The sequence below is a fragment of the Toxotes jaculatrix genome, chromosome 24 (assembly GCF_017976425.1).
Source record: "Toxotes jaculatrix isolate fToxJac2 chromosome 24, fToxJac2.pri, whole genome shotgun sequence".
Classification (NCBI taxonomy): Eukaryota; Metazoa; Chordata; class Actinopteri; family Toxotidae; genus Toxotes; species Toxotes jaculatrix.
This window is the reverse complement of record NC_054417.1, coordinates 836,476-863,626: the sequence shown is the minus strand read 5'-3', so window position 1 is coordinate 863,626 and position 27,151 is coordinate 836,476. Positions and strand designations below refer to the sequence as shown.

General features: G+C 44.3%; 3 protein-coding genes across 6 annotated transcripts; 2 read left to right on the top strand and 1 right to left on the bottom strand.

Moving 5' to 3' along the window:
- The first annotated feature begins 1,091 nt into the window (after positions 1-1,091).
- LOC121177904 (tubulin alpha-1A chain-like) lies at positions 1,092-3,266 on the top strand. The gene is made up of 4 exons (XM_041032336.1): positions 1,092-1,109; positions 1,747-1,969; positions 2,054-2,202; positions 2,286-3,266. The coding sequence occupies exons 1-4, from the start codon at positions 1,107-1,109 to the stop codon at positions 3,264-3,266; spliced, it is 1,356 nt and encodes a 451-aa protein (XP_040888270.1). The 5' UTR covers positions 1,092-1,106.
- Positions 1,106-5,480, bottom strand: LOC121177954 (neoverrucotoxin subunit alpha-like; the record flags this gene model as incomplete). The annotated part of the gene is made up of 4 exons (XM_041032403.1): positions 1,106-4,482; positions 4,611-4,657; positions 4,847-5,020; positions 5,209-5,480. Coding segments are annotated over 4 exons (1,029 nt in total), but the record flags the coding sequence as incomplete, so codon positions are not given.
- A 5,005-nt stretch (positions 5,481-10,485) lies between these two features.
- Positions 10,486-19,735, top strand: LOC121177956 (aldehyde oxidase 3-like). Of its 4 annotated transcripts, none has more exons than XR_005893416.1 (8): positions 10,486-10,595; positions 11,071-11,154; positions 11,643-11,735; positions 12,189-12,309; positions 13,683-13,871; positions 14,066-14,145; positions 14,957-18,497; positions 19,037-19,735. XR_005893416.1 is itself a non-coding variant. In XM_041032404.1 (3 exons), the coding sequence occupies exons 1-3, from the start codon at positions 13,698-13,700 to the stop codon at positions 14,478-14,480; spliced, it is 348 nt and encodes a 115-aa protein (XP_040888338.1). In that variant the 5' UTR covers positions 12,363-13,697; the 3' UTR covers positions 14,481-14,715. The 4 variants fall into 4 exon arrangements, 1 of the variants encoding a protein (XP_040888338.1); XR_005893415.1 differs by having other exon boundaries at positions 11,643-12,309; positions 14,957-15,101; positions 15,305-18,497; XR_005893414.1 differs by having other exon boundaries at positions 11,643-12,309.
- Positions 19,736-27,151: the final 7,416 nt, after the last annotated feature.

The following is a 27,151-nucleotide window of genomic DNA, read 5'->3' as shown; positions in this document are numbered from 1 at the left end:
CTCATACAGTAGAGTGCACTGATAGAAGCGCTGTCATTTTTGCCACAGACCAGAATTTCCTGAAAGGTTCTCACTCTTGTTAGGAAGTAAAGTGTACTGTGACCAGGTCTTTACCTTAAAATGATGTTTATTCTTATTCTTATACAGTGGAGTTCTTTCAGGGCTAGTAGCTTTCTAAATCACTTTAATCAACTCATACCCTTTCAGCAGCTGGGGAGGATCTGCCAACAGCAACATGAAATGCCTCTGGAGAAATCATAAACCACTGGCTTTAAATGTTGCATGCATCCAGCCAACTTAATAATACCACCATGCACCTGTTATCTTTCTTTGGTGTAATAAAACTCAGTGGAAATATTTATCATGTTCATCAATGCTCTGCAACCTGCTGTAAAACACAGTAATCTCAAATGTCACCTGCCTGAGAGAAGCGTGCTCCAGTGTTTTCCCCAGGTAGACAGCCGCCTTTGCATTGCAAATGAATCTCAAACAAAGTGGTGACGCAACAGTGATCTGTAACAAAAGCCTGTTCTGGTCCCTGTGGGGAGGTATTTGTTTTCCCTCCTCAGTGAGATTAGAACACAGCAGCTACAAATGTGTTGTAGTTACAGGACTGAGTTTTAACTTGAAGATTTCTCCATTAGAGACATTTTTTTTTTCAGATACACAAGTTTTTTTGCCTGGTAACTGAAGAGTCATGAGTTTCAAACAGCTTGTTTAAATATCCTTTAGCAAGTTTGAGCCCCTGCCTGTTCAGTGCCCTGTAACGACTAACAAGTCTTAAATCTGAAATGTGAAATTTGAGGAGAGGGCAAACAGTTATGGGTCAGATTTTGTTGGTAGTTACTCATCTGTGTAACAACAGCTGTTGTTCCTCAGATCTGTGCAGGGGAGCATAGCAGTAGCTTTTCTTTTTTGTGCTCTAACTCCTCATCTTTCATCGAAGGAGATGGTGTTTGCTTCTCCAGCTCCTCCAGTTACCACAACATGCCAGGCTGTTGCCTAGTGATGCTGCTCTATAAAGCAGCTTCTTGCACTCATACCTGACACAACATCCCCAGCCACTCATCTCAGGTGAACACGGGACTGCTTCAAGAGACGAAAACATGGTGAGGACTTCTTTAATTTTATGTTTTAGTTACACACACGAGTTACAGTATATGAATTATGGGACAAAACACCTCAGAGAGATAGACACCGCAGCCTCGTTTATCAATAAATTGTGTTCAGTCATTATAGCTAAAGAGACAGTGTGTGACAGAGAAAATAAAACACCTGCAGTGAATATTAATGTTTGGGATTTTGCGACAGCACTGCTCTTTCTGTTTGCTGTAAGAAGCTAGTTGGACACGTTTGATTTTAAAGCTGCAAACATGATCTCACCATGGCCTTCTGTAATACAGTAAGGTCCCTCCATGGCATAAGTGGATGGTGAGGGATTTTAAATGTTTCTTCTAATTACCTAAAGTGAGACAAACTCTTTGATGTCTTTTTAAAATGTTCATGCAACCAAAAGTGAACATACTGTACTCCAAATTGTGGGATCACTCTAGTTTGGCTCAGTCACATGTCATCAAGTAACAGTCCTCTCTTAGGGAAATACATCCTAACACAAGGTTTAACACATGATAAAAATATATAAATATAAAAAAATCTGTAAACTTTGTGGAGTGGACTGGGATAATTTTTTATTTAAAAAAAAGGTTTACATGTAGTTGTTGACATCTGAACCACTGGCTCTTGCAGCGTGAGTGTATCTCTGTCCATGTTGGCCAAGCTGGAGCACAGATAGGCAATGCATGCTGGGAGCTGTACTGTCTGGAGCACGGCATCCAGCCGGACGGTCAGATGCCCAGCGACAAGACCATCGGAGGAGGAGATGACTCCTTCAACACCTTCTTCAGTGAGACTGGAGCTGGCAAACATGTTCCCAGAGCTGTGTTTGTGGACTTGGAGCCGACAGTCATAGGTGAGATTATTATTTTTTTAATGGCAGTTTGTTCTGTAGGTTGAAATGGATTTTGGAAGTTTATTGTGTCCTTTCCATTTACAGATGAGGTCCGTACAGGCACCTACCGCCAGCTCTTCCATCCCGAGCAGCTGATCACTGGAAAGGAAGATGCAGCAAACAACTATGCTCGTGGTCACTACACCATCGGCAAGGAGATCATCGACCTGGTTCTGGACAGGATTCGAAAACTGGTGAGTTTGCTGCAAAACTTTCAGATTAGAGTTGAGAGTGAAATCAGGTATGGGAGGAATTCTGATGTTTTGTTTTCCTGCAGGCTGACCAGTGCACCGGGCTCCAAGGCTTCCTCATCTTCCACTCCTTTGGAGGAGGAACCGGCTCTGGCTTCACCTCTCTGCTGATGGAGCGTCTCTCTGTGGACTACGGCAAAAAGTCCAAGCTGGAGTTTGCCATCTATCCAGCCCCCCAGGTGTCCACAGCCGTGGTGGAGCCCTACAACTCCATCCTGACCACCCACACCACCCTGGAGCACTCTGACTGCGCCTTCATGGTGGACAACGAGGCCATCTATGACATCTGCCGCAGGAACCTGGACATCGAGCGTCCCACCTACACCAACCTCAACAGGCTGATCGGACAGATCGTCTCCTCCATCACCGCCTCCCTGCGCTTCGATGGTGCTTTGAACGTGGACCTGACGGAGTTCCAGACCAACCTGGTGCCCTACCCTCGTATCCACTTCCCTCTGGCCACCTACGCCCCGGTGATCTCAGCAGAGAAAGCCTATCATGAGCAGTTATCAGTAGCAGAGATCACCAACGCCTGCTTCGAGCCAGCCAATCAGATGGTGAAGTGCGACCCTCGTCACGGCAAGTACATGGCCTGCTGCCTCCTGTACCGTGGAGACGTGGTTCCCAAAGATGTCAACTCTGCCATCGCCACCATCAAGACAAAGCGCACCATCCAGTTTGTGGACTGGTGTCCCACAGGCTTCAAGGTGGGCATCAACTACCAGCCTCCCACTGTGGTTCCTGGAGGAGACCTGGCCAAGGTGCAGAGGGCCGTGTGCATGCTGAGCAACACCACCGCCATCGCCGAGGCCTGGGCTCGACTGGACCACAAGTTTGACCTCATGTACGCCAAGAGGGCCTTCGTCCACTGGTACGTCGGAGAGGGAATGGAGGAGGGAGAGTTCTCAGAGGCCAGAGAGGACATGGCCGCTCTGGAGAAGGATTATGAAGAGGTGGGAACCGACAGCATCGGGGACGAAGGAGAGGAAGAGGGGGAGGAATATTAGATTTGGAATAAAAAAACAAAAGTAGCGTTCACTTATGTTCATTATTTTGTGGCATCTGGTTTGTAAAAAATAAAATACATTTCCTAAACTTTTAAAGGTTATTTTTTCCTTGTGTGAAAAACCCCTGGTCTAGTTGGTAGCAACTGTGACATTTAGCTTCTGTTAAAATACGAATTCATGCTGTGACTGCAGGTGCTAAATGTCTCGTATAGGCTAGTAAGAGCAGAGTCTGATCAATTGAGTGGTATGGAAAAGCCACATTCCTTGCCATCTGGGCAAGGATTTGGGAATTTTATGATATTCTATATTAGACAGGTTTTTATACACATCGAAATTCTTGTCATTACCAGTGTCAGCATATGGTCTTTCATCTGTGTCTTTCTCTTGAAACAATAACTATTAATAAAATAATAATAAATAATAATAAAATAGTTTTTCTGTGAGTCTCTGATAACAGAACACAGCTTCATTCACTCACTCCACCTCCTTGATAAGCCCTGAACATTGAAGTCTTATTCGTCCTCTCAGTCATGTGCAATGTACTTAGATAACAGATGTACATCAGGATTATAGCACAATTTATCTCAGTTTGGGCCTGTGAGAGAAAAGTCTTGTTTCTCAGTAGTTGATGTGTGAAACGCTTCTTTCTTACTGATGTGCTCCACTTATCTCTGCTACTCTCAACACAGAGACACTGAGGAACCAGACGACCAGAAACTAAACCCAAACCCAGGATACAGAGGTTCAGTGAAAGTGGTGCTGAAGGTGTAGAGGTGGATCAGTGAGTCAGAGGAGACTCTGTAGAAAGACAGAGAGCCAGCAGGACAGTCCACATACACTGATACTCTGTGAGAGACAGAGGACGACGAGGACACAGATGTCACTCTGTTATTGTGCCAAACAGAGTAACCATAAACATCAGAGCAGAACAGACTCCAGGACTGATCGTTCCTTCCAAACAAAAAGTCGTTTGTGTTTCCTTTTCTACTGATTCCTCTGTAACTCACTGATAAATAAACCTCTCCTCTCCACTCGACCTCCCAGTAACAGCGACCAGTCAGACCATTACTACACAGCAGCTGAGGCCAGTGGTCAAATTGATCTGCATGATCAGGATATGACTGATCCTCCTCCACGTGTGTCGCCTTCCTGTTGTTGTCAGACAGTTTGATCTTTGTGTTTACAGTGTTTTTGTCGATGGTGAGTTCACAGAAATCTGATGGAGAGAAGAAGACACAACACAGCTGCAGTTATTGATCTATCACCTGATCATTGATCGACACTGTGAAGATGGTTGGATGTGAGCTGCTTTGTTTTCAGGAGTCAAATGAAAACCACACTTACACTTCCTCAGACCTGGTCTCAACCATCGGACTCCACCAGGCTCCACCCTGAAAGGAGGAGGGGGGTCAGACCAGCACGCTCCCTCTCAGCAAACATGGACATTACATGGCTCTCTCACACACACTTTGATTATTCTGCTCATTCAGCAACGACACAAAGGACCTGGAGGACAAAATGTCTCCAGCTCTTCCTCCTCTATCACACACTGTCTGTGGCCGCAGCAGGCCTCTCCATACCTGAGGGTGTCCAGGCTCCAGTGTGGATCCTCCAGTCCAGCAGCCAGTAGCTTCCCTCCTGAGTCTCCTGGATGATTGTAGCTCAGGTCCAGCTCTCTCAGATGGGAGGGGTTGGAGCTCAGAGCTGAGCCCAGAGAAGCACAGCCTTCCTCTGTGATCAGACAGCCTGACAGCCTGCAGACACACATGAGACTGATCCTCATATCCTGGACTGAGATTAGAGGGCTGAATAATAGATCGAATACAATTCAGTGACTGATTAAATTACACAGGGGACAGTTTGTCTGTTTGACATTCATAAAGCAGAGTAAACCAAAAACATTTTGTGTTGAAGTGTTACCATAAGTGTGCTAAATCCTGACCTGAGAGTCTCCAGGGTACAGTGTGGACTCTTCAGTCCAGCAGACAGAAGCTTCACCCCTGAATCCTGCAGGTCGTTGTCACTCAGGTCCAGGTGTCTCAGACTACAGGACTGGGAGCTGAGAACTGAGGACAGAGCCTCACAGCTTCTCTCTGAGAGGTTACAGCTGCTCAGTCTGAAGAGATGATGAGAAGGAATTAAAGGAGAGAGGAATTTATTTTCCCTCCTGTTGAAAAACAGCAGAGTCTTTATACAGTGATGAATAAATCCAACTATGGACACACTTACAGAGCTTTGTTAGAGGCTTTGACCACTGGCAGCAGCCTCAGAAGAGCCTCCTCTGAAGCAGAGTATTTCTTCAGCTCAAACACGTCCAGATCTTTTTCTGATGACAGTAAGATGAAGACCAGAGCGGACCACTGAGCAGGAGACAGTTCATCTGTGGACAGACGTCCTGAACTCAGGGACTGTTGGATCTGCTCCACCAGAGAACGATCATTCAGTTCATTCAGACAGTGGAACAGGTTGATGCTTTGCTCTGCAGAGGGAGTCTCTTCAATCTTCTTCTTGATGTACTGGACTGTTTCCTGATTGGACTGTGAGACACTTCCTGTCTGTGTCAGCAGACCTCGTAGGAGACTCTGATTGGTCTGCAGTGAAAGACCCAGGAGGAAGCGGAGGAACAGGTCCAGGTGTCCATTTGGACTCTGTAAGGCCTTGTCCACAGCCCTCTGGTAGAAGGCTGCAGATTTACCTGTTATCATTGCGAATCTTTGGGAGGTTGTTTTCTTTTTTGACAGCAGATTGACTCCAGAGCTGATGAAGGTCAGATGGACATGAAGAGCAGCCAGAAACTCCTGAACACTCAGATGGACGAAGCAGAACACCCTGTCCTGGTACAGTCCTCTCTCCTCCTTAAAGACCTGTGTGAACACTCCTGAGTAAACTGAGGCTGCTCTGATATCGATGCCACACTCTGTCAGGTCTGATTCATAGAAGATCAGGTTTCCTTTCTGCAGCTGCTCAAAAGCCAGTTTTCCCAGAGACTCCATCATCTTCCTGGTCTCTGGACTCCAGTGTGGATCTGTCTCAGCTCCTCCATCATACTTGACTGTCTTCAGTTTGGACTGAACTACCAGGAAGTGGATGTACATCTCAGTCAGGGTCTGGGGCAGCCCTCCTACCTCTCTGCTTTCCAACACATCCTCCAGAACTGTAGCAGTGATCCAGCAGAAGACCGGGATGTGGCACATGATGTGGAGGCTTTGTGAAGTCTTGATGTGGGAGATGATCCTTCTGGCCTGCTCCTCATCTCTGAACCTCTTCCTGAAGTAGTCCTCCTTCTGTGGGTCAGTGAACCCTCTGACCTCTGTCACCATGTCAACACACTCCGGAGGGATCTGATTGGCTGCTGTAGGTCGTGTGGTTATCCAGAGGCGAGCGGAGGGAAGCAGTTTCCCTCTGATGAGGTTTGTCAGCAGCACATCCACTGAGGTGGACTCTGTAGCATCAGTCAGGACCTCAGTGTTGTGGAAGTCCAGAGGAGGTCGACACTCATCCAGACCGTCAAAGATGAACAGAACCTGGACGTCTTCAAACCTGCAGAGCCCTGCTTCTTTGGTTTCAGGAAAGAAGTGATGAACAAGTTCCACCAAGCTGAACTTTTTCTCTTTCAGCACATTCAGCTCTCTGAACGTGAATGGAAATGTGAAGTGTATGTCCTGGTTGGCTTTGTCTTCAGCCCAGTCCAGAGTCAACTTCTGTGTTAAGACTGTTTTCCCAATGCCAGCCACTCCCTTTGTCATCACTCTTCTGACTGGTCCGTCTCGTCCAGGTGAGGCTTTAAAGATGTCTTCTTGTCTGATGGTAGTTTCTGGTCTGGCTGGTTTCCTGGATGCTGTTTGAATCTGTCTGACCTCATGTTGATCGTTGACCTCTCCAGTCCCTCCCTCTGTGATGTAGAGCTCTGTGTAGATCTGATTCAGGAGGGTTGGCTGTCCTGCTTTAGAGATCCCCTCAAACACACACTGGAACTTCTTCTTCAGAGTAGATTTGAGTTTATGTTGACAAATTGGAGCAACGTGTCCTGAGTGAACAAACAAGAAACAACATCAATGACTGATTCATAAAGAAAACATGACATGTTCATCCCCCTAAAGGACACACATGAACATATGTCCCTCCATGTGTTGAGACGTTAGTAAATGTCCCATTTGTCCATCATGTTGAATCTTTAGAGAAATCCTCTTACTGCTGTGCAGACAGTCAGCCAGCTCCTCCTGCTTCATTCTCCTCAGGAAGTTCACTGTGATCTTCACCAAAGCCTCTCTGCTGCTCCACCTCTGCTCTTCATCCTCACCGTCCAACACCTCCTCATCCTCCCTCTGACTCTCATCTGGACCCAGAACCTTCTGGATCTCCTTCAGCTCCTTCTTCACAAAAGTCACAATGTTCTTCTCCAGCAGCTGGAACACAAAACGATATGAATGACACAACCAAAGTAAAACCATGGAGCCAAACATCACATCCATGTTGGACACTCTGACAATCCACTGGTCTAAAAAGTGCAGCATGGACATTATTGTGAACACAACAGATGTCAAAGTGGTTCTTGTCCATGTACAGACCATAAATATGGAGTCCAGCTGTGTTGGATGCTGCTGGACAGACTGAGCACTGGGAACCTCTGAGCTCTCCTTGTCCACTCTGTGGAGGAATCAGGAAGAATTAGCTCACATTATGTCTGTCCACACTGAGACACTCACAAGGTCGAGGTCCATGAAGTCATATGTGGATGTGAACAGCGAATCAGACGACTTCCTTTACCAGTAAAGGTTTACTAGTACTGCTGATCCCACTGAGAATCAACAGCTCAGTCTCCTTGTAGCAGTAGTAAGACTTTTTACTTTCCATCAAACAAATCTATTATTCACACAGTGTTTCCATGGTAATGATGAAAACATGAAATCAGTGGCAGCTCACTTCTTTGCCGCAGAGTGAGGTTGTCCTCTAAAATTAATGATGCGACTTAGGGACCAGTCACTCTTCATAGACACAGCGCTGGGTTCAGGTTCAGGAGCATCTGGTCTCTGGTGGATCCTGGAAACCCAAAGACAATCAGTATTAGCACCTAACAGATCTGACAGACCTGGTTACTGCCCAGGTTCCATTCACCATCAAAGTTTTACTGCTATATTGCACAGAAACTGAAGGCAAGTTCACATCCTGTGTGTCCTGTGTTGTTAGGTTCAGGTTCAGGAAAGAGGGTGGTTTGAGTTAAAGACTGAACAAGTAAACGAGTCCTGTCACGTACCTCAGGTCAGTGTCTTTGTCTGAATATTAAATACTTATGTTTCCTGATGCAACGCAAATTAGTTCTATATGAAAAGATTTGATCAGATTTAATGAACTAAAGTGTGAAATGTTCAACAAACCTTTTCATGTTCAGAATAATCTGCTCCACACTCAAACCAGGAGAGAGATTTAACACAGTTCAAACATCTCACTGACACAGAAGACTTTAAAACAATATGTCAAATTATTTCTATACAGTATTTCTTCTGTCCGTTGAAACTCTCACCTTCCATCATCAGATTGGCTGAAATCAGGAGGATGAGACAATGACCTCTCACTCTTCAAGGACACACAGCGGGGTCCAGGTCCAGGTCCAGCAGAGTCTGGTCTGTGAGTGTGAATAATGATGGTGCAGTGATGTGAGTGCTGAGCTCTGACATGGAGAAGAGTCACGGACAGTTAGAGATCCTCATCTCACCTCTGAGCTTCGGTCTGGGTCTCATGGTCCCACCACTGACTGGTTTTACGGGGACGGACTCCCTTGTCTCTGTCCTCACACTGATCCATGCTGCTGAACTCACATCCACATCAGCTCACACACACTTCACCTGGAGAGGAAACAGATCGTTCTTCTGCATATCAAATGAAACCATCCTCTCCATCATGTGTTGTGTAGAAATATCAGCTGCTCCTCCACCGATCGGTTCCTCTTTCATGTCAGCTGACTGTAGTCACACAGTCAACTGTGAAGCTGCCGCTGTTTAGGATGAGAAGGAAAATGAGAAGCTCAGCAGCAGACTGCTGAGCAAAGCAGAAAACTCTGTTCTCTGAAATGTTGATGTTCTGAGTTTGGATTACTTTAGATATGTTTTATTTAGACCAGATTTTTATAATATTTTATCTTGTTTGTCATTTGTTTAGTTTTATTATTTGCTTCTGTAGCATGTTTAGTTTTGGTAAATTAGTGTTTTATATATTTTTGTAAATTGGGTAATGCTGTTTGACCCCGGGTGTTTTTTATACTAAATGTTGGATTTCATTTCCCTTTTTTTTTCTTTTCCTGCTCACACACACACAGAAAAAAACAGAAGTATGTGAAATATGCTGTAGAACACTCGTGATGAACCAGTTTCTCCAGCTAAAATCACTGGAGTAACTAGAGTTGTCGCTGTCAACGTTTTCCACAAAGAAGACAAATCAAACCAATCAGAAGCTCCACTTATTCAACTTTTCCCATGAGCTTCATCCCTCTTCAGCTCTCTCCTGTCAGTGCAGGAAAGGAGCTCATTGTGTGTGTGTGTGTGTGTGTGTGTGTGTGTGTGTGTGTGTGTGTACACTTTAACTGAAACACCATAAAACAATACAACAACACCACAGTAACTCTATATAACTTCCGAAACCTCAGGTAACAACAGAGAGTGTTAACTAGTAAAACATTAAAAGACATTTACCTTCAGAGAGAAAATGCTCTGCGCCACAGTTTGGTCAATGTGAAACTAAACTCCAAGGAAATGTGCAGAGAGAGGTGTGTATGTGAGTGAGTGAGTGAGTGTGTGTGTGTGTGTGTGTGTGTGTGTGTGTGTGTGTGTGTGTGTGTGTGTGTGTGTGTGTGTGTGTGTGTGTGTGTGTGTGTGAGTGAGTGAATGAGTGTGTGTGTTTCAGTCAGGCTGAAGTTCACATACTGAAGTGTTGAAACATGATCAGTTGAATCATTTGAGCTCTAAGGGAACTAAATTCTGCATGAACTGTGAAGGACTCTGATTATTAGGATCAATACGTACCAATCAGTATTGATGACGTCAGTAGGAAGATGAGGACTTTTCTGTACATGCTTCAACATGCTAGCTAAGGATGCAGAGTCTTTGCCGTCTCCTGCATCTTCTCTCACTTGTTAATATCTCAGCGCAGAACTTCGGTGACCTTCCTGTAGGTGGCGGTAACGCGGCGCTGAGGCGATGAGCTGCGCTTAAACCTCAGAGACGAAGAAGAAGAGTCGCTAACGATGGCAGCTATCTCAGAGTAACGGGTGGATCACCTGCCTTCAGACCCGCTGCTGCACGTTCTGTCCTACCTGAGCTTCAGGGACCTGTTCCAGTAAGTATCCGACACCAGAACCCGGAGACTCAGACGCACACATTTTACTCTGTTTTTACAAAACTGACGTTCAGAAGCTGCCGGACGGAGCAGGCTAACGGCTGCTGCTGCTAACAACAACAACAACAACCTGCAGCAAGGACTTTCTCACGCTCAGGAATCCAACTGAGATGCTGACCGGCTGAGACTTGTGCATTTATGCTGCAGCAGAACCAATAGTTGTAATGACACAATTTTTCAAATGTAATAATCTGTCTATCTTTTAATAGAAGAGATTTTCATGACAATAGAATAGAAAAATATAGGCTTTTGATGGGATGTAGGTAGACAGAGCAAAGGACAGTTTTTTTCAGCAATTTTTAACCTGGTTGTTTCAGATTTAATTGGATATTTTCTATATATTATTTGCCTGTAGATCCCTCTTGTGGCACTACTCTCCACTTCCACTCTCTCTCTCTTTTCTCTTTCACATTAGCTTTTTCTGAGAGACAAGCATCATATTTCATGGCATCGCATCTACAGTACAAACCAAGATCAGGCTGATGAAGTGAAGATTAATGTGAGTGTGAACCCACACTTTTTATTTTTGCAGCAATTAAATTGTATTTTCATGTTTTATGATAAACTGCATGAAACCTATAGATTATATGTTCTTTTTCTGCTATGTGTGATGTGTTTGTCTGCCTACGTGTCTATAATATAGCTGGAGATGAACAAAGAAGGAAGACAGGAGAAAATATTTCATTTTGTAATGATAAAAAAAAGACTCAGCTCTTTCACCCAGATTCACTTTGGTCTTCACCAAACGAGCAGATTTCAGGTTAATTAATAAAAAATCGGACTTGTTGTGTAACATGCTGCTAAAGGAAAGCAGAGCAGCTGCAGACTTTAGATGTAACTGTCACAGCAAAACATATAAAACAAAACACACAGAGATAATGTTAATGTGATGAGCTGCGTCTACCCCTGGCAATCAGATTGTTCAGTTATGATTTTGTCCCTGAAGCTTTCTTTAAAATGTGAGTTGTGTTTTTTCACGTTTCACAGGTCACATAAGGTTGGAGGTGGGCATATCTAGTCCTGCACAACAAAACTGGATGGATCACATCAGAGGGAACAGGAAACAGAGCGATGTTACACGTACAAATAAAAAAAACCAATGTTATCCCAGATGATAAAACATGCACATAATTGTAATCATTTTCTGCATAAAAAGTCACCCAAATGCCTGAACTGTGTATACACATCTGAAAACTGTTTTTTTAAACATATTTTTTTTTAGAAAAGGACAAATGAAATCCTTAACACAAATACGTCTTGGAAGAAGAAAAACAGACATATTTTACACAATACCATCCATTTTTTGGCTTTTTTGAATGAAGTACTGGGTGTTTTAATCTTGTAAAGACTTTTAGAGTATTCAAATGAAACAATTCCCAAGCCAAAAAGGTCAACGTGAACCACTGTGTTATATTGTTGGGTCGTTTGAACAACAAAGATATTATATTAGCTTTTCATCTGTTTTATTTTCAAAGTATCAGAGCAGTATTTGAGAGCTCGACTTAAATGCAACAGCGTCTTTTATTTTGAAAGGGTCTGGAGTCGGAAGTGTTGCAGGTGTTGTTGAACCCGGTTGCGGCACTTCAAAGATGTCTGCCGGCAAGGAGACGCTTTATGCTTCTTTATCAAATCTTCTTTATCAACGGAAAAAAAGGTATGTTCAGCTTTTGTGACTTATTATTTAACAATTTGTGGTCATGTAGCTGTTTTTTGTGAGTAATTAGTTCGTTTAAGCCTATGTATGCCACAAATGTATAATGTCAAACGTTTTCGAGATTAAAACAAAAATTTCCCTGTCACCAAATTCTCCCTAAGCTAACAAAACGGTATCAGAGACTTTGACAGTTTAAACAGTAAAGTCAATTAAACAAAAACTGGTAAAAAAAATGTTTAAAATAAACTGAAAGTCTGTGACTTGTCAGTTTGTTTGAAGGAAAGGGCCGCCGGGCTAACCAAACAAAAGCACCATCGAACACAATTGTAAAAATGATAATTCGCCGTTTTTGCTAGCTTAAACCCCCCCCCCCTCAAAAACAGTATGTGGTCAACTTTTAAAAAGTTTATGGTCAGGCCACTGAATTGGTTAATTTGGAGAACATATCTTTAAAAAAAAGGTTGTACATTCTTCAAGTAAAGTCATTAATTTTATTTAATAATTTTAATAAGTGTGTCGGTCCTATTAGTCGAAGACAGCGGCCATTTTGTAGAATCTGGCCGCAGCGGCGGGAATTTATTAAAAGCATATTAGAATGATTTTTTCTTTCTCTTTTCCATAGTTTTTCAGCAGTTTATAGTCAGGCCACTGAATTTGTTGATTTGGAGAACATATTTTGTTTAAAAAAACGTTGTATGTTCATTCTTCAAGTAAAGTCATTTTATTTAATCATTTTAATGAGTGTGTAGGTCCTATTAGTCGAAGACAGCGGCCATTTTGTAGAATCTGGCCGCAGCAGCGGGAATTTATTAAAAACATATTAGAATGATTTTTTCTTTCTCTTTGCCATAGTTTTTCAGCAGTTTATAGTCAGGCCGCTGAATTTGTTGATTTGCATAACATATTTTGTTTAAAAAAACGTTGTATGTTCATTCTTCAAGTAAAGTCATTTTATTTAATCATTTTAATAAGTGTATCGGTCCTATTAGTCGAAGACAGCGGCCATTTTGTAAAATATGGCAGCAGTGGAATTTATTGAAGTCATATTAGAAGGCTTTTTTCTCTCTGCCACAATTTTTCAACAACTTTTATTTTCTTTCTTTATAAATTAATTACAGTACACTGAATAATTTTGCAGTTTGGCATATTGGTTAGACAAAAGAAGCAATTTTAATTTCTTACTCCAGAGGTTAGTAGTTTGATTTCAGTTAATTAATTTAAGCAGTAAGTAACAACAATAATTTACATGCAACAAATACTTACATGCTTCTAAATGAATTTCAGTCAGATCTTACATTTTGTATTAATCCTTTTCATGCATTTCCTCTTGATTTTCTTCCTGTCTTTCTGTTTCCTCCTTTTTTCCATCTCAGATTGAAGGAGCGTTCATGCAGGGTTTGGGTCTCTACACTGTGGAAGAGTTGAAGTTTTCCCCCTCGGGGCTCTTGTACACTCGAGGTCCATCTCAGTATAAGATCCCTGCGGTGTGCGACGTGCCACTCGGATTCATCGTCTATCTGCTGTCAGATTTCCACAACCCCCATGCTGTCTACTCTTCAAAGGTCAGAGGTCATCTTGTACACATGTACACCTTTTCTTTTTTTCCCCCCTTCTTTAACATGTTTAAAGGAGTGCACTTATTCCCAAGATATTTAAAAACAGACATAACATGTGGCATAGAATTGAACAGTAGATTCCTGCTGCGATTGCATCAAACTCCACAGGTGACATTCCCCATAATCCTTTGGCTCTGCAGGGTATTGGAGAACCCGTCCTCTTCCTGGGCAGTTCAGTGTTCTTCGCCATCAAAGATGCTGTGGCTGATGTTCTGACTCAGTAAGTTCGGTGGTAAATATTGTACAAGTGTTTGTGTTTTATCAGCACCATGCTATGATTTGCCCAACGTGGATTTTGCCAGTAGTTGACATTTTTGTTAACAGAAAAATCACGTGGAAGAAAACTCCTGAGGCAGCATCTAGACCTTTAGAAAACACTCTCCACTACTGATAGGAAGTTCTAAAAATGACCAGCGTGCCTTTGCTGTTAATATGTAGGTTGATGTTTGTTTTATTTCCAGATTCCAGGCAGCAAACCAGGATCTTTTAAACTGTGTACAAATTGAAATTCTGTGTGTTTTCCTTTCTTCAGTGTTCAAATTAAATCTAATCTGACTGTGAACTAATTTGAACTAACAATAATTAACTAATACAGTTATTTTACTCAACCATTCAAGGATTCAAGGGGTTTATTGTCATTTCTATTACACATTTACATGTGAATAAAAAGGAAATAGATACTAATCCTTTATGAACTATTTTTAAAGGTTAATTTAAATAAAACATTTTACTGACACCATATTGAACATCTGTTCTCATTCTGTACCATGTAAATGTGAAATAAATACATTATTTTACAGCACATTTGAAAGTTTTTGCTTATGCATTTGTCTTACAGGATCATTTTCAACAACAGAATGAATAATTGGACGAATACTGAATACATAAAAAAAATCAGATGAAATTAAGAAATGACATTCTATAACAAGTGATTTTATCTTTAGTACAAAGACTTTAAGTGTCACAGTAGAGACATAAGCCATAATAAAAACTGGAAAAATAACACTGATTTGTCTTCTTGTGGACTGAAGATGATCACACATGGATGCACCACGGGGTCGCAGTCCCATCCGTCGGAGATGAAGCCTGCAAGAGCGACAGGAAAGGCTGCTGATCAGATGTTTGCCAGGCAGAGGATAGGAGAAAGAAAGCCAAATTCAGGATTTCAGTAATCAAGTAATCAGTTAATATGTCTTTTTATGTTTTTTTATGATGTGTTATTTTATGTCTGACATTGATTTATACAGAAATGAAATGTCATTAGTAGTTGACGAAGTAGTTAAGAAATTACATTTAACTCAAAAGCTCCTGAAACTGTTAGACCAAAAATGTGAGTTGATGGTGGTGTTGTACATGTACCTGTCCAATGTCCAAAGCAGACATCCATCACGGTGTCGGTGCTAATGTTCTGCAAAACAAAACAGGATTCGCTTTGCTATCAGAGGGCTGGTGAGCGGCAGAGGAGGTAAGGCAGAAGCAAATGGCCAGTAGGTTTGTGGATTCAACAAGTAATCACTTAATATGTGTTTTTTATGGTGTCTTATTTTATGTCTGACATCCAGTGTCCATAGAGCAATTCATACTTCTTCCGACATCCATCACGATGTCCGTCCCAATGTTCTGCCAAACAAAACACAATTGTCTTTTCTATTCAAATACAAGATGTATCTGTATTATATCTCATTTTATATATTTAATAATATGCATGTAAAACATGTCTTATCCTATTCTAATGGCTGTTTGAAGGCAACTGGACTTCTTGCTTGAAGCTTGAAGATGTTTCACCTCTCATCTGAGAAACATCTTCAGTTCTGGAGACTGGTTAGACAGTCCAGGCTTTTAAACTCCTCCCTATCTCACCTAGTGGGTGCTACCTCTGGGAGCAATAGATACCACTGAGTGGAACGTTCACGGCTTGAGTGGCTCCCGCTGGGCTGTCTCAAGTGGAGTCGTTAGCACCTGAGGATACTTAGGTGAGCGCAGAAACTAAGCATCACGTGAGTCGCTAGAGTCACGTGAGCCCAGATGTGAATGTGTTAGTCGTTTGGGGAGGGATCTCAAAAATTGCGTCATAGATAGGTGGCAGCTGGTGTCTTAGACCGCCCCCTCTATCCAGTGATGGATGTTCTAGTTTGACATGGATGGCCTCCTTAACTCTTCTCTCAAACCATCTATGTTCCCGGTCCAGAATGGGGACATCGCTCTCTTCAGAGGAGTGTCCTCTCTCCTTGAAATGCAGGTGAAGGGCCGGGGTTTGACCGGAGGAGTGAGCTCGTCTGTGCTGGGTCATGCGTTTGTGGAGCGGCTGTTTAGTCTCCCCTGTGTACAGGTGGGAGCGCCGCTCGCTGACTTAGACCGCACAGACGACATGGCTTAGTTGGTTTTTGGGAGTTTTGTCTTTGAGGTGTAGCTGTTTCTGTCTCAGAGTGTTACAGGGTCTGAAATGAACTGGAATGTTGTGTTTGGAGAAAATCCTCCTCAGTTTCTCTGACACTCCAACAAGTTGTGGTTTGTGGTGTCCTCCCCGTTGGTGGTGTAGGGTTCTGGTTTGTGTTTGTGGTTTCTGGTTAGTGTGTGTCGGTTTGCGGTTTCTGTCTGTAAAAGCCGTCGTTGTTGTTGAAGTAGGTCGTGGTGAGGCAGAGGTCTAAAAGAGTGCAGATCTGGTCCGGTGTGAGACTGGTACGGTCGTTGAGGGAGTGTCAGAGAAAGTCTGTGCGGTCAAAGTCAGCCTGCAGTGCTCCCATCTATATATAGGGGAGACTAAGCAGCCGCTCCACAAACGCATGGCTCAGCATAGACGAGCTCACTCCTCCGGTTAGAACTCAGCCGCTCACTTGCATCTCAAGGAGAAAGGACACTCCTTTGAGGACAGTGATGTCTGCATTTTGGACCGGGAACATAGATGGTTTGAGAGAAGAGTTAAGGAGGCCATCCGTGTCAAAATAGAACATCCGTCACTGAATACAGGGGGTGGTCTACGGCACCAGCTGTCACCTATCTATGACGCAGTTTTGAGATCCCTCCCCAAGCGACTAACACATTCACATCTGGGCTCACGTGACTGTAACGACTCACATGATGCTTAGTTTCTGCGCTCACCTGAGTATCCTCAGGTGCTAACGACTCCACTTGAGGCAGCCCAGCAGGAGCCACTCAAGGTGTGAACGTTCCACTCAGTGCTTTCTATTGCTCCCAGAGGTAGCACCCACTAGGTGAGATAGGGAGGAGTTTAAAAGTTTGGACTCTAACCAGTCTCCAGAACTGAAGAAGCTTCTCGGATGAGAGGTCAAACGTCTTCAAGCTTCAAGCAAGAAGTCCAGTTGCCTTCAATCAACCTTTAGGATACAATGACCTGTAACACACACACACACAGTACATTCAACACACACGCTTAACTTTATAGTAAGAAAATATAAAACAAACAGAGAGAGATACAGAACAGCAAAGTCTCTTCATCACCCTCTTGCTGTCTGTTTAAAGCTACCTCAGACTCTACTAGTTATCCTGCTATCTCTTCTCTCTTTCTCTCCTCAGACCCACTCTCATATTTATTAACCTTTATTACATGCCATTAACTCTGTGTCCTCTCTCTCCCGTAGTCCTGTGCTTGTCTCTCTCTGGTCTCTCTTTCTCTGTACCGTCTGCAGGTGTCTCTGGCTCCGGAGCTGCATGTTCTCTGTCCGCGGTCCTGGCTCCACCGACCTGCCGCCATTTATTGTCTACAGCTATCCATTTTGAACACATTATTATGTTTAATGCATCAACACTTGACGCAAAGCAGAAGCAGAGGAGGCAAGGCAGAAGAAGAGGAGGCAAGGCAGAAGCAGATTTGGAGAACATATTTAAAAAAAAAAAAAAAAAAAAAAACGTTGTATGCTCATTCTTCAAGTAAAGTCATTACTTTTATTTAATCATTTTAATAAGTGTATCGGTCCTATTAGTCGAAGACAGCGGCCATTTTGTAAAATATGGCAGCAGTGGAATTTATTAAAGTCATATTAGAAGGCTTTTTTTTCTCTGCCACAATTTTTCAACTACTTTTATTTTCTTTCTTTATAAATTAATTACAGTACACTGAATAATTTTGTAGTTTGGCATATTGGTTAGACAAAAGAAGCAATTTAAAGGTGAACGTTTTTCTTTTTACACAGTAAACAATTACTCAATAAAGAAATTATCGGTAATGAAAATACTCATTAGTTAATGTAATAATATATAATATTAACTTGTATCTATCAAGTACTTTCTTGATACTTACATACTAATGATGGTTACACATTTTTTAAGTGATAGTTTCCATGCAGTGGTGGATTATATTTATGTTGTATTCTTACTCCAAAGGTTAGTAGTAGTTTTAATTTTAGTTAATTAATTTAAGCAGTAAGTAACAACAATAATTTACATGCAACAAATACTTACATGCTTCTAAATGAATTTCAGTCAGATCTTACATTTTGTATTAATCCTTTTCATGCATTTCCTCTTGATTTTCTTCCTGTCTTTCTGTTTCCTCCTTTTTTCCATCTCAGATTGAAGGAGCGTTCATGCAGGGTTTGGGTCTCTACACTCTAGGTACGCTATCTACTCTTCAAAGGTCAGAGGTCATCTTGTACACATGTACACCTTTTCTTTTTTTCCCCCCTTCTTTAACATGTTTAAAGGAGTGCACTTATTATTATACGTATTATTTTACTCAACCATTCAAGGATTCAAGGGGTTTATTGTCATTTCTATTACACATTTACTCGTGAATAAAAAGGAAATAGATTCTAATCCTTTATGAACAATTTAACAAACAAATCAAGCGTTTTACTGACACCATATTGAGCATCTGTTCTCATTCTGTACCATGTAAATGTGAAATAAATACATTATTTTACAGCACATTTGAAAGTTTTTGCTTATGCATTTGTCTTACAGGATCATTTTCAACAACAGAATGAATAATTGGACGAATACTGAATACATAAAAAAAATCAGATGAAATTAAGAAATGACATTCTATAACAAGTGATTTTATCTTTAGTACAAAGACTTTAAGTGTCACAGTAGAGACATAAGCCATAATAAAAACTGGAAAAATAACTGATTTGTCTTCTTGTGGACTGAAGATGATCACACATGGATGCACCACGGGGTCGCAGTCCCATCCGTCGGAGATGAAGCCTGCAAGAGCGACAGGAAAGGCTGCTGATCAGATGTTTGCCAGGCAGAGGATAGGAGAAAGAAAGCCAAATTCAGGATTTCAGTAATCAAGTAATCAGTTAATATGTCTTTTTATGTTTTTTTATGATGTGTTATTTTATGTCTGACATTGATTTATACAGAAATGAAATGTCATTAGTAGTTGACGAAGTAGTTAAGAAATTACATTTAACTCAAAAGCTCCTGAAACTGTTAGACCAAAAATGTGAGTTGATGGTGTTGTACATGTACCTGTCCAATGTCCAAAGCAGACATCCATCACGGTGTCGGTGCTAATGTTCTGCAAAACAAAACAGGATTCGCTTTGCTATCAGAGGGATGGTGAGCGGCAGAGGAGGTAAGGCAGAAGCAAATGGCCAGTAGGTTTGTGGATTCAACAAGTAATCACTTAATATGTGTTTTTTATGGTGTCTTATTTTATGTCTGACATCCAGTGTCCAAAGCACAACTCATACTTCTCCTGACATCCATCACGATGTCCGTCCCAATGTTCTGCCAAACAAAACACAATTCTCTTTGCTATTCAAATACAAGATGTATCTGTATTATGTCTCATTTTATATATTTAATAATATGCATGTAAAACATGTCTTATCCTATTCTAATGGCTGTTTGAAGGCAACTGGACTTCTTGCTTGAAGCTTGAAGATGTTTCACCTCTCATCTGAGAAACGTCTTCAGTTCTGGAGACTGGTTAGACAGTCCAGGTTTTTAAACTCCTCCCTATCTCACCTAGTGGGTGCTACCTCTGGGAGCAATAGATACCACTGAGTGGAACGTTCACGGCTTGAGTGGCTCCCGCTGGGCTGTCTCAAGTGGAGTCGTTAGCACCTGAGGATACTCAGGTGAGCGTAGAAACTAAGCATCATGTGAGTCGCTAGAGTCACGTGAGCCCAGATGTGAATGTGTTAGTCGTTTGGGGAGGGATCTCAAAACTGCGTCATAGATAGGTGGCAGCTGGTGTCTTAGACCGCCCCCTGTATTCAGTGATGGATGTTCTAGTTTGACATGGATGGCCTCCTTAACTCTTCTCTCAAACCATCTATGTTCCCGGTCCAGAATGGGGACATCGCTCTCTTCAGAGGAGTGTCCTCTCTCCTTGAAATGCAGGTGAAGGGCCGGGTTCTGACCAGAGGAGTGAGCTCGTCTGTGCTGGGTCATGCGTTTGTGGAGCGGCTGTTTAGTCTCCCCTGTGTACAGGTGGGAGCGCCGCTCGCTGACTTAGACCGCACAGACGACATGGCTTAGTTGGTTTTTGGGAGTTTTGTCTTTGAGGTGTAGCTGTTTCTGTCTCAGAGTGTTACAGGGTCTGAAATGAACTGGAATGTTGTGTTTGGAGAAAATCCTCCTCAGTTTCTCTGACACTCCAACAAGTTGTGGTTTGTGGTGTCCTCCCCGTTGGTGGTGTAGGGTTCTGGTTTGTGTTTGTGGTTTCTGGTTAGTGTGTGTCGGTTTGCGGTCTCTGTCTGTAAAAGCCGTCGTTGTTGTTGAAGTAGGTCGTGGTGAGGCAGAGGTCTAAAAGAGTGCAGATCTGGTCCGGTGTGAGACTGGTACGGTCGTTGAGGGAGTGTCAGAGAAAGTCTGTGCGGTCAAAGTCAGCCTGCAGTGCTCCCATCTATATATAGGGGAGACTAAGCAGCCGCTCCACAAACGCATGGCTCAGCATAGACGAGCTCACTCCTCCGGTCAGAACTCAGCCGCTCACTTGCATCTCAAGGAGAAAGGACATTCCTTTGAGGACAGTGATGTCTGCATTTTGGACCGGGAACATAGATGGTTTGAGAGAAGAGTTAAGGAGGCCATCCGTGTCAAAATAGAACATCCGTCACTGAATACAGGGGGCGGTCTACGGCACCAGCTGTCACCTATCTATGACGCAGTTTTGAGATCCCTCCCCAAGCGACTAACACATTCACATCTGGGCTCACGTGACTGTAACGACTCACATGATGCTTAGTTTCTGCGCTCACCTGAGTATCCTCAGGCGCTAACGACTCCACTTGAGGCAGCCCAGCAGGAGCCACTCAAGGTGTGAACGTTCCACTCAGTGCTTTCTATTGCTCCCAGAGGTAGCACCCACTAGGTGAGATAGGGAGGAGTTTAAAAGTTTGGACTCTAACCAGTCTCCAGAACTGAAGACGTTTCTCAGATGAGAGGTGAAACATCTTCAAGCTTCAAGCAAGAAGTCCAGTTGCCTTCAATCAACCTTTAGGATACAATGACCTGTAACACACACACACACAGTACATTCAACACACATGCTTAACTTTAAAGTAAGAAAATATAAAACAAACAGAGAGAGATACAGAACAGCAAAGTCTCTTAATAATCCTCTTGCTGTCTGTTTAAAGCTACCTCAGTCTCTACTAGTTATCCTGCTATCTCTTCTCTCTTTCTCTCCTCAGACCCACTCTCATATTTATTAACCTTTATTACATGCCATTAACTCTGTGTCCTCTCTCTCCCGTAGTCCTGTGCTTGTCTCTCTCTGGTCTCTCTTTCTCTGTACCTTCTTTAGGTGTCTCTGGCTCCGGAGCTGCATGTTCTCTGTCCGCGGTCCTGGCTCTTATTATGTTTAATGCGTCAACGCTTGACGCAAAGCAGAAGCAGAGGACGCAAGGCAGAAGAAGAGGACGCAAGGCAGAAGATTCAAGGCAGAAGAAGAGGAGGCAAAGCAGAAGAAGAGGAGGCAAGGCAGAAGCAGAGGAGGCAAGGCAGAAGAAGAGGAGGCAAGTCAGAAGAAGAGGAGGCAAGGCAGAAGCAGAGGAGGCAAGGCAGAAGCAGAGGAGGCAAGTCAGAAGAAGAGGAGGCAAGGCAGAAACAGAGGAGGCAAAGCAGAAGAAGAGGAGGCAAGGCAGAGGAGTCAAGGCAGAAGAAGAGGAGTCAAGGCAGAAGAAGAGGAGGCAAGGCAGAAGCAGAGGAGGCAAGGCAGAAGCAGAGGACGCAAGGCAGAAGAAGAGGAGGCAAGTCAGAAGAAGAGGAGGCAAGGCAGAAACAGAGGAGGCAAGGCAGAAGCAGAGGAGGCAAAGCAGAAGAAGAGGAGGCAAGGCAGAGGAGTCAAGGCAGAAGAAGAGGAGGCAAGGCAGAAGAAGAGGAGGCAAGGCAGAGGAGTCAAGGCAGAAGAAGAGGAGTCAAGGCAGAAGAAGAGGAGGCAAGGCAGAAGCAGAGGAAGCAAGGCAGAAGCAGAGGAAGCAAGGCAGAAGAAGAGGAGGCAAGGCAGAAGAAGAGGAGGCAAGGCAGAAGAAGAGGAGTCAAGGCAGAAGAAGAGGAGGCAAGACAGAGGAGTCAAGGCAGAAGAAGAGGAGGCAAGGCAGAAGAAGAGGAGGTAAGACAGAGGAATCAAGGCAGAAGCAGAGGAAGCAAGGCAGAAGCAGAGGAGGCAAGGCAGAAGCAGAGGAGGCAAGGCAGAAGAAGAGGAGGCAAGACAGAGGAGTCAAGGCAGAAGAAGAGGAGGCAAGGCAGAAGAAGAGGAGGCAAGACAGAGGAGTCAAGGCAGAAGAAGAGGAGGCAAGGCAGAAGCAGAGGAAGCAAGGCAGAAGCAGAGGAGGCAAGGCAGAAGAAGAGGAGGCAAGACAGAGGAGTCAAGGCAGAAGAAGAGGAGGCAAGGCAGAAGAAGAGGAGGCAAGACAGAGGAGTCAAGGCAGAAGAAGAGGAGGCAAGGCAGAAGCAGAGGAAGCAAGTCAGAAACAGAGGAGGCAAGGCAGAGGAGGCAAGGCAGAAGAAGAGGAGGCAAAGCAGAAGAAGAGGAGGCAAGGCAGAGGAGGCAAAGCAGAAGAAGAGGAGGCAAGACAGAGGAGTCAAGGCAGAAGAAGAGGAGGCAAGGCAGAGGAGTCAAGGCAGAAGAACACGAGGCAAGGCAGAAGAAGAGGACGCAAGACAGAGGAGGCAAGGCAGAGGAGGCAAGGCAGAAGCAGAGGAGGCAAGGCAAAAGAAGAGGAGGCAAGGCAGAAGCAGAGGAAGCAAGGCAGAAGCAGAGGAGGCAAGGCAGAAGAAGAGGAGGCAAGACAGAGGAGTCAAGGCAGAAGAAGAGGAGACAAGACAGAGGAGTCAAAGCAGAAGCAGAGGAAGCAAGGCAGAAGCAGAGGAGGCAAGGCAGAAGAAGAGGAGGCAAAGCAGAAGAAGAGGAGGCAAGGCAGAGGAGGCAAAGCAGAAGAAGAGGAGGCAAGGCAGAGGAGTCAAGGCAGAAGAAGAGGACGCAAGGCAGAGGAGTCAAGGCAGAAGAAGACGAGGCAAGGCAGAAGAAGAGGACGCAAGGCATAAGAAGAGGAGGCAAGGCAGAAGAAGAGGAAGCAAGGCAGAAGCAGAGGAAGCAAGGCAGAAGCAGAGGAGGCAAGACAGAAGAAGAGGAGGCAAGACAGAGGAGTCAAGGTAGAAGAAGAGGAGGCAAGGCAGAAGAAGAGGAGGCAAGACAGAGGAGTCAAGGCAGAAGCAGAGGAGGCAAGGCAAAAGAAGAGGAGGCAAGACAGAGGAGTCAAGGCAGAAGAAGAGGAGGCAAGGCAGAAGAAGAGGAGGCAAGACAGAGGAGTCAAGGCAGAAGAAGAGGAGGCAAAGCAGAAGAAGAGGAGGCAAAGCAGAGGAGGCAAAGCAGAAGAAGAGGAGGCAAGGCAGAGGAGTCAAGGCAGAAGAAGAGGACGCAAGGCAGAGGAGTCAAGGCAGAAGAAGAGGAGGCAAGGCAGAAGAAGAGGAGGCAAGTCAGAAGCAGAGGAGGCAACACAAAAGAAGAGGAGGCAAGGCAGAAGAAGAGGAAGCAAGGCAGAAGCAGAGGAAGCAAGGCAGAAGCAGAGGAAGCAAGGCAGAAGCAGAGGAGGCAAGACAGAAGAAGAGGAGGCAAGACAGAGGAGTTAAGGCAGAAGAAGAGGAGGCAAGGCAGAAGAAGAGGAGGCAAGACAGAGGAGTCAAGGCAGAAGAAGAGGAGGCAAGGCAGAAGAAGAGGACGCAAGACAGAGGAGGCAAGGCAGAGGAGGCAAGGCAGAAGCAGAGGAGGCAAGGCAAAAGAAGAGGAGGCAAGGCAGAAGCAGAGGAAGCAAGGCAGAAGCAGAGGAGGCAAGGCAGAAGAAGAGGAGGCAAGACAGAGGAGTCAAGGCAGAAGAAGAGGAGACAAGACAGAGGAGTCAAAGCAGAAGCAGAGGAAGCAAGGCAGAAGCAGAGGAGGCAAGGCAGAAGAAGAGGAGGCAAGACAGAGGAGTCAAGGCAGAAGAAGAGGAGGCAAGGCAGAAGCAGAGGAGGCAAGGCAGAAGAAGAGGAGGCAAGGCAGAGGAGTCAAGGCAGAAGAAGAGGAGGCAAGACAGGAGTCAAGGCAGAAGAAGAGGAGGCAAGGCAGAAGAAGAGGAGGCAAGTCAGAAGCAGAGGAGGCAACACAAAAGAAGAGGAGGCAAGGCAGAAGAAGAAGAGGCAAGGCAGAAGAAGAGGAGGCAAGGCAGAGGAGTCAAGGCAGAAGAAGAGGAGGCAAGGCAGAGGAGTCAATGCAGAAGAAGAGGAGGCAAGACAGAGGAGTCAAGGCAGAAGAAGAGGAGGCAAGGCAGAAGCAGAGGAGGCAAGGCAAAAGAAGAGGAGGCAAGGCAGAAGCAGAGGTGGCAAGGCAGAAGCAGAGGAGGCAAGGCAAAAGAAGAGGAGGCAAGGCAGAAGCAGAGGAAGCAAGGCAGAAGCAGAGGAAGCAAGGCAGAAGAAGAGGAGTAAGGCAGAAGCAAATGGCCAGTATGTTTTTGGATTCATCAAATAATCAGTTAATATGTCTTTATCTGTTTTTATGCTGTTTTTTTTTTCTTGTTTCCAGGGACCAACAATCAGAGGGCTGGTGAGCGAGACAGGAGACTGGACACGTGGAGCAGGAACAACACTTGAGGAGGCAAAGCAGAAGAAAAGGAGGCAAGGCAGAAGAAAAGGAGGCAAAGCAGAGGAGGCAAGGCAGAACAATACACAGGTAAAGACAAAGATGCAGACTCAGATACGGACACAGACACAGATGCAGATTTCCAGGGACCAGCAATCAGAGGGATGGTGAGCGGCAGAGGAGGTAAGGCAGAAGCAAATGGCCAGTAGGTTTGTGGATTCAATAAGTAATCACTTAATATGTGTTTTTTATGGTGTCTTATTTTATGTCTGACATCCAGTGTCCATAGATCAATTCATACTTCTTCCGACATCCATCACGATGTCCGTCCCAATGTTCTGCAAAACAAAACACAATTCTCTTTGCTATTCAAATACAAGATACATCTGTATTATGTCTCATTTTATATATTTAATAATATGCATGTAAAACATGTCTTATCCTATTCTAATGGCTGTTTGAAGGCAACTGGACTTCTTGCTTGAAGCTTGAAGATGTTTCACCTCTCATCTGAGAAACGTCTTCAGTTCTGGAGACTGGTTAGACAGTCCAGGTTTTTAAACTCCTCCCTATCTCACCTAGTGGGTGCTACCTCTGGGAGCAATAGATACCACTGAGTGGAACGTTAACGGCTTGAGTGGCTCCCGCTGGGCTGTCTCAAGTGGAGTCGTTAGCACCTGAGGATACTTAGGTGAGCGTAGAAACTAAGCATCATGTGAGTCGCTAGAGTCACGTGAGCCCAGATGTGAATGTGTTAGTCGTTTGGGGAGGGATCTCAAAAACTGCGTCATAGATAGGTGGCAGCTGGTGTCTTAGACCGCCCCCTGTATTCAGTGATGGATGTTCTAGTTTGACATGGATGGCCTCCTTAACTCTTCTCTCAAACCATCTATGTTCCCAGTCCAGAATGGGGACATCGCTCTCTTCAGAGGAGTGTCCTCTCTCCTTGAAATGCAGGTGAAGGGCCGGGTTTTGACCGGAGGAGTGAGCTCGTCTGTGCTGGGTCATGCATTTGTGGAGCGGCTGTTTAGTCTCCCCTGTGTACAGGTGGGAGCGCCGCTCGCTGACTTAGACCGCACAGACGACATGGCTTAGTTGGTTTTTGGGAGTTTTGTCTTTGAGGTGTAGCTGTTTCTGTCTCAGAGTGTTACAGGGTCTGAAATGAACTGGAATGTTGTGTTTGGAGAAAATCCTCCTCAGTTTCTCTGACACTCCAACAAGTTGTGGTTTGTGGTGTCCTCCCCGTTGGTGGTGTAGGGTTCTGGTTTGTGTTTGTGGTTTCTGGTTAGTGTGTGTCGGTTTGCGGTTTCTGTCTGTAAAAGCCGTCGTTGTTGTTGAAGTAGGTCGTGGTGAGGCAGAGGTCTAAAAGAGTGCAGATCTGGTCCGGTGTGAGACTGGTACGGTCGTTGAGGGAGTGTCAGAGAAAGTCTGTGCGGTTAAAGTCAGCCTGCAGTGCTCCCATCTATATATAGGGGAGACTAAGCAGCCGCTCCACAAACGCATGGCTCAGCATAGACGAGCTCACTCCTCCGGTCAGAACTCAGCCGCTCACTTGCATCTCAAGGAGAAAGGACACTCCTTTGAGGACAGTGATGTCTGCATTTTGGACCGGGAACATAGATGGTTTGAGAGAAGAGTTAAGGAGGCCATCCGTGTCAAAATAGAACATCCGTCACTGAATACAGGGGTCGGTCTACGGCACCAGCTGTCACCTATCTATGACGCAGTTTTGAGATCCCTCCCCAAGCGACTAACACATTCACATCTGGGCTCACGTGACTGTAACGACTCACGTGATGCTTAGTTTCTGCGCTCACCTGAGTATCCTCAGGCGCTAACGACTCCACTTGAGGCAGCCCAGCAGGAGCCACTCAAGGTGTGAACGTTCCACTCAGTGCTTTCTATTGCTCCCAGAGGTAGCACCCACTAGGTGAGATAGGGAGGAGTTTAAAAGTTTGGACTCTAACCAGTCTCCAGAACTGAAGAAGCTTCTCAGATGAGAGGTCAAACGTCTTCAAGCTTCAAGCAAGAAGTCCAGTTGCCTTCAATCAACCTTTAGGATACAATGACCTGTAACACACACACACACAGTACATTCAACACACATGCTTAACTTTAAAGTAAGAAAATATAAAACAAACAGAGAGAGATACAGAACAGCAAAGTCTCTTAATAATCCTCTTGCTGTCTG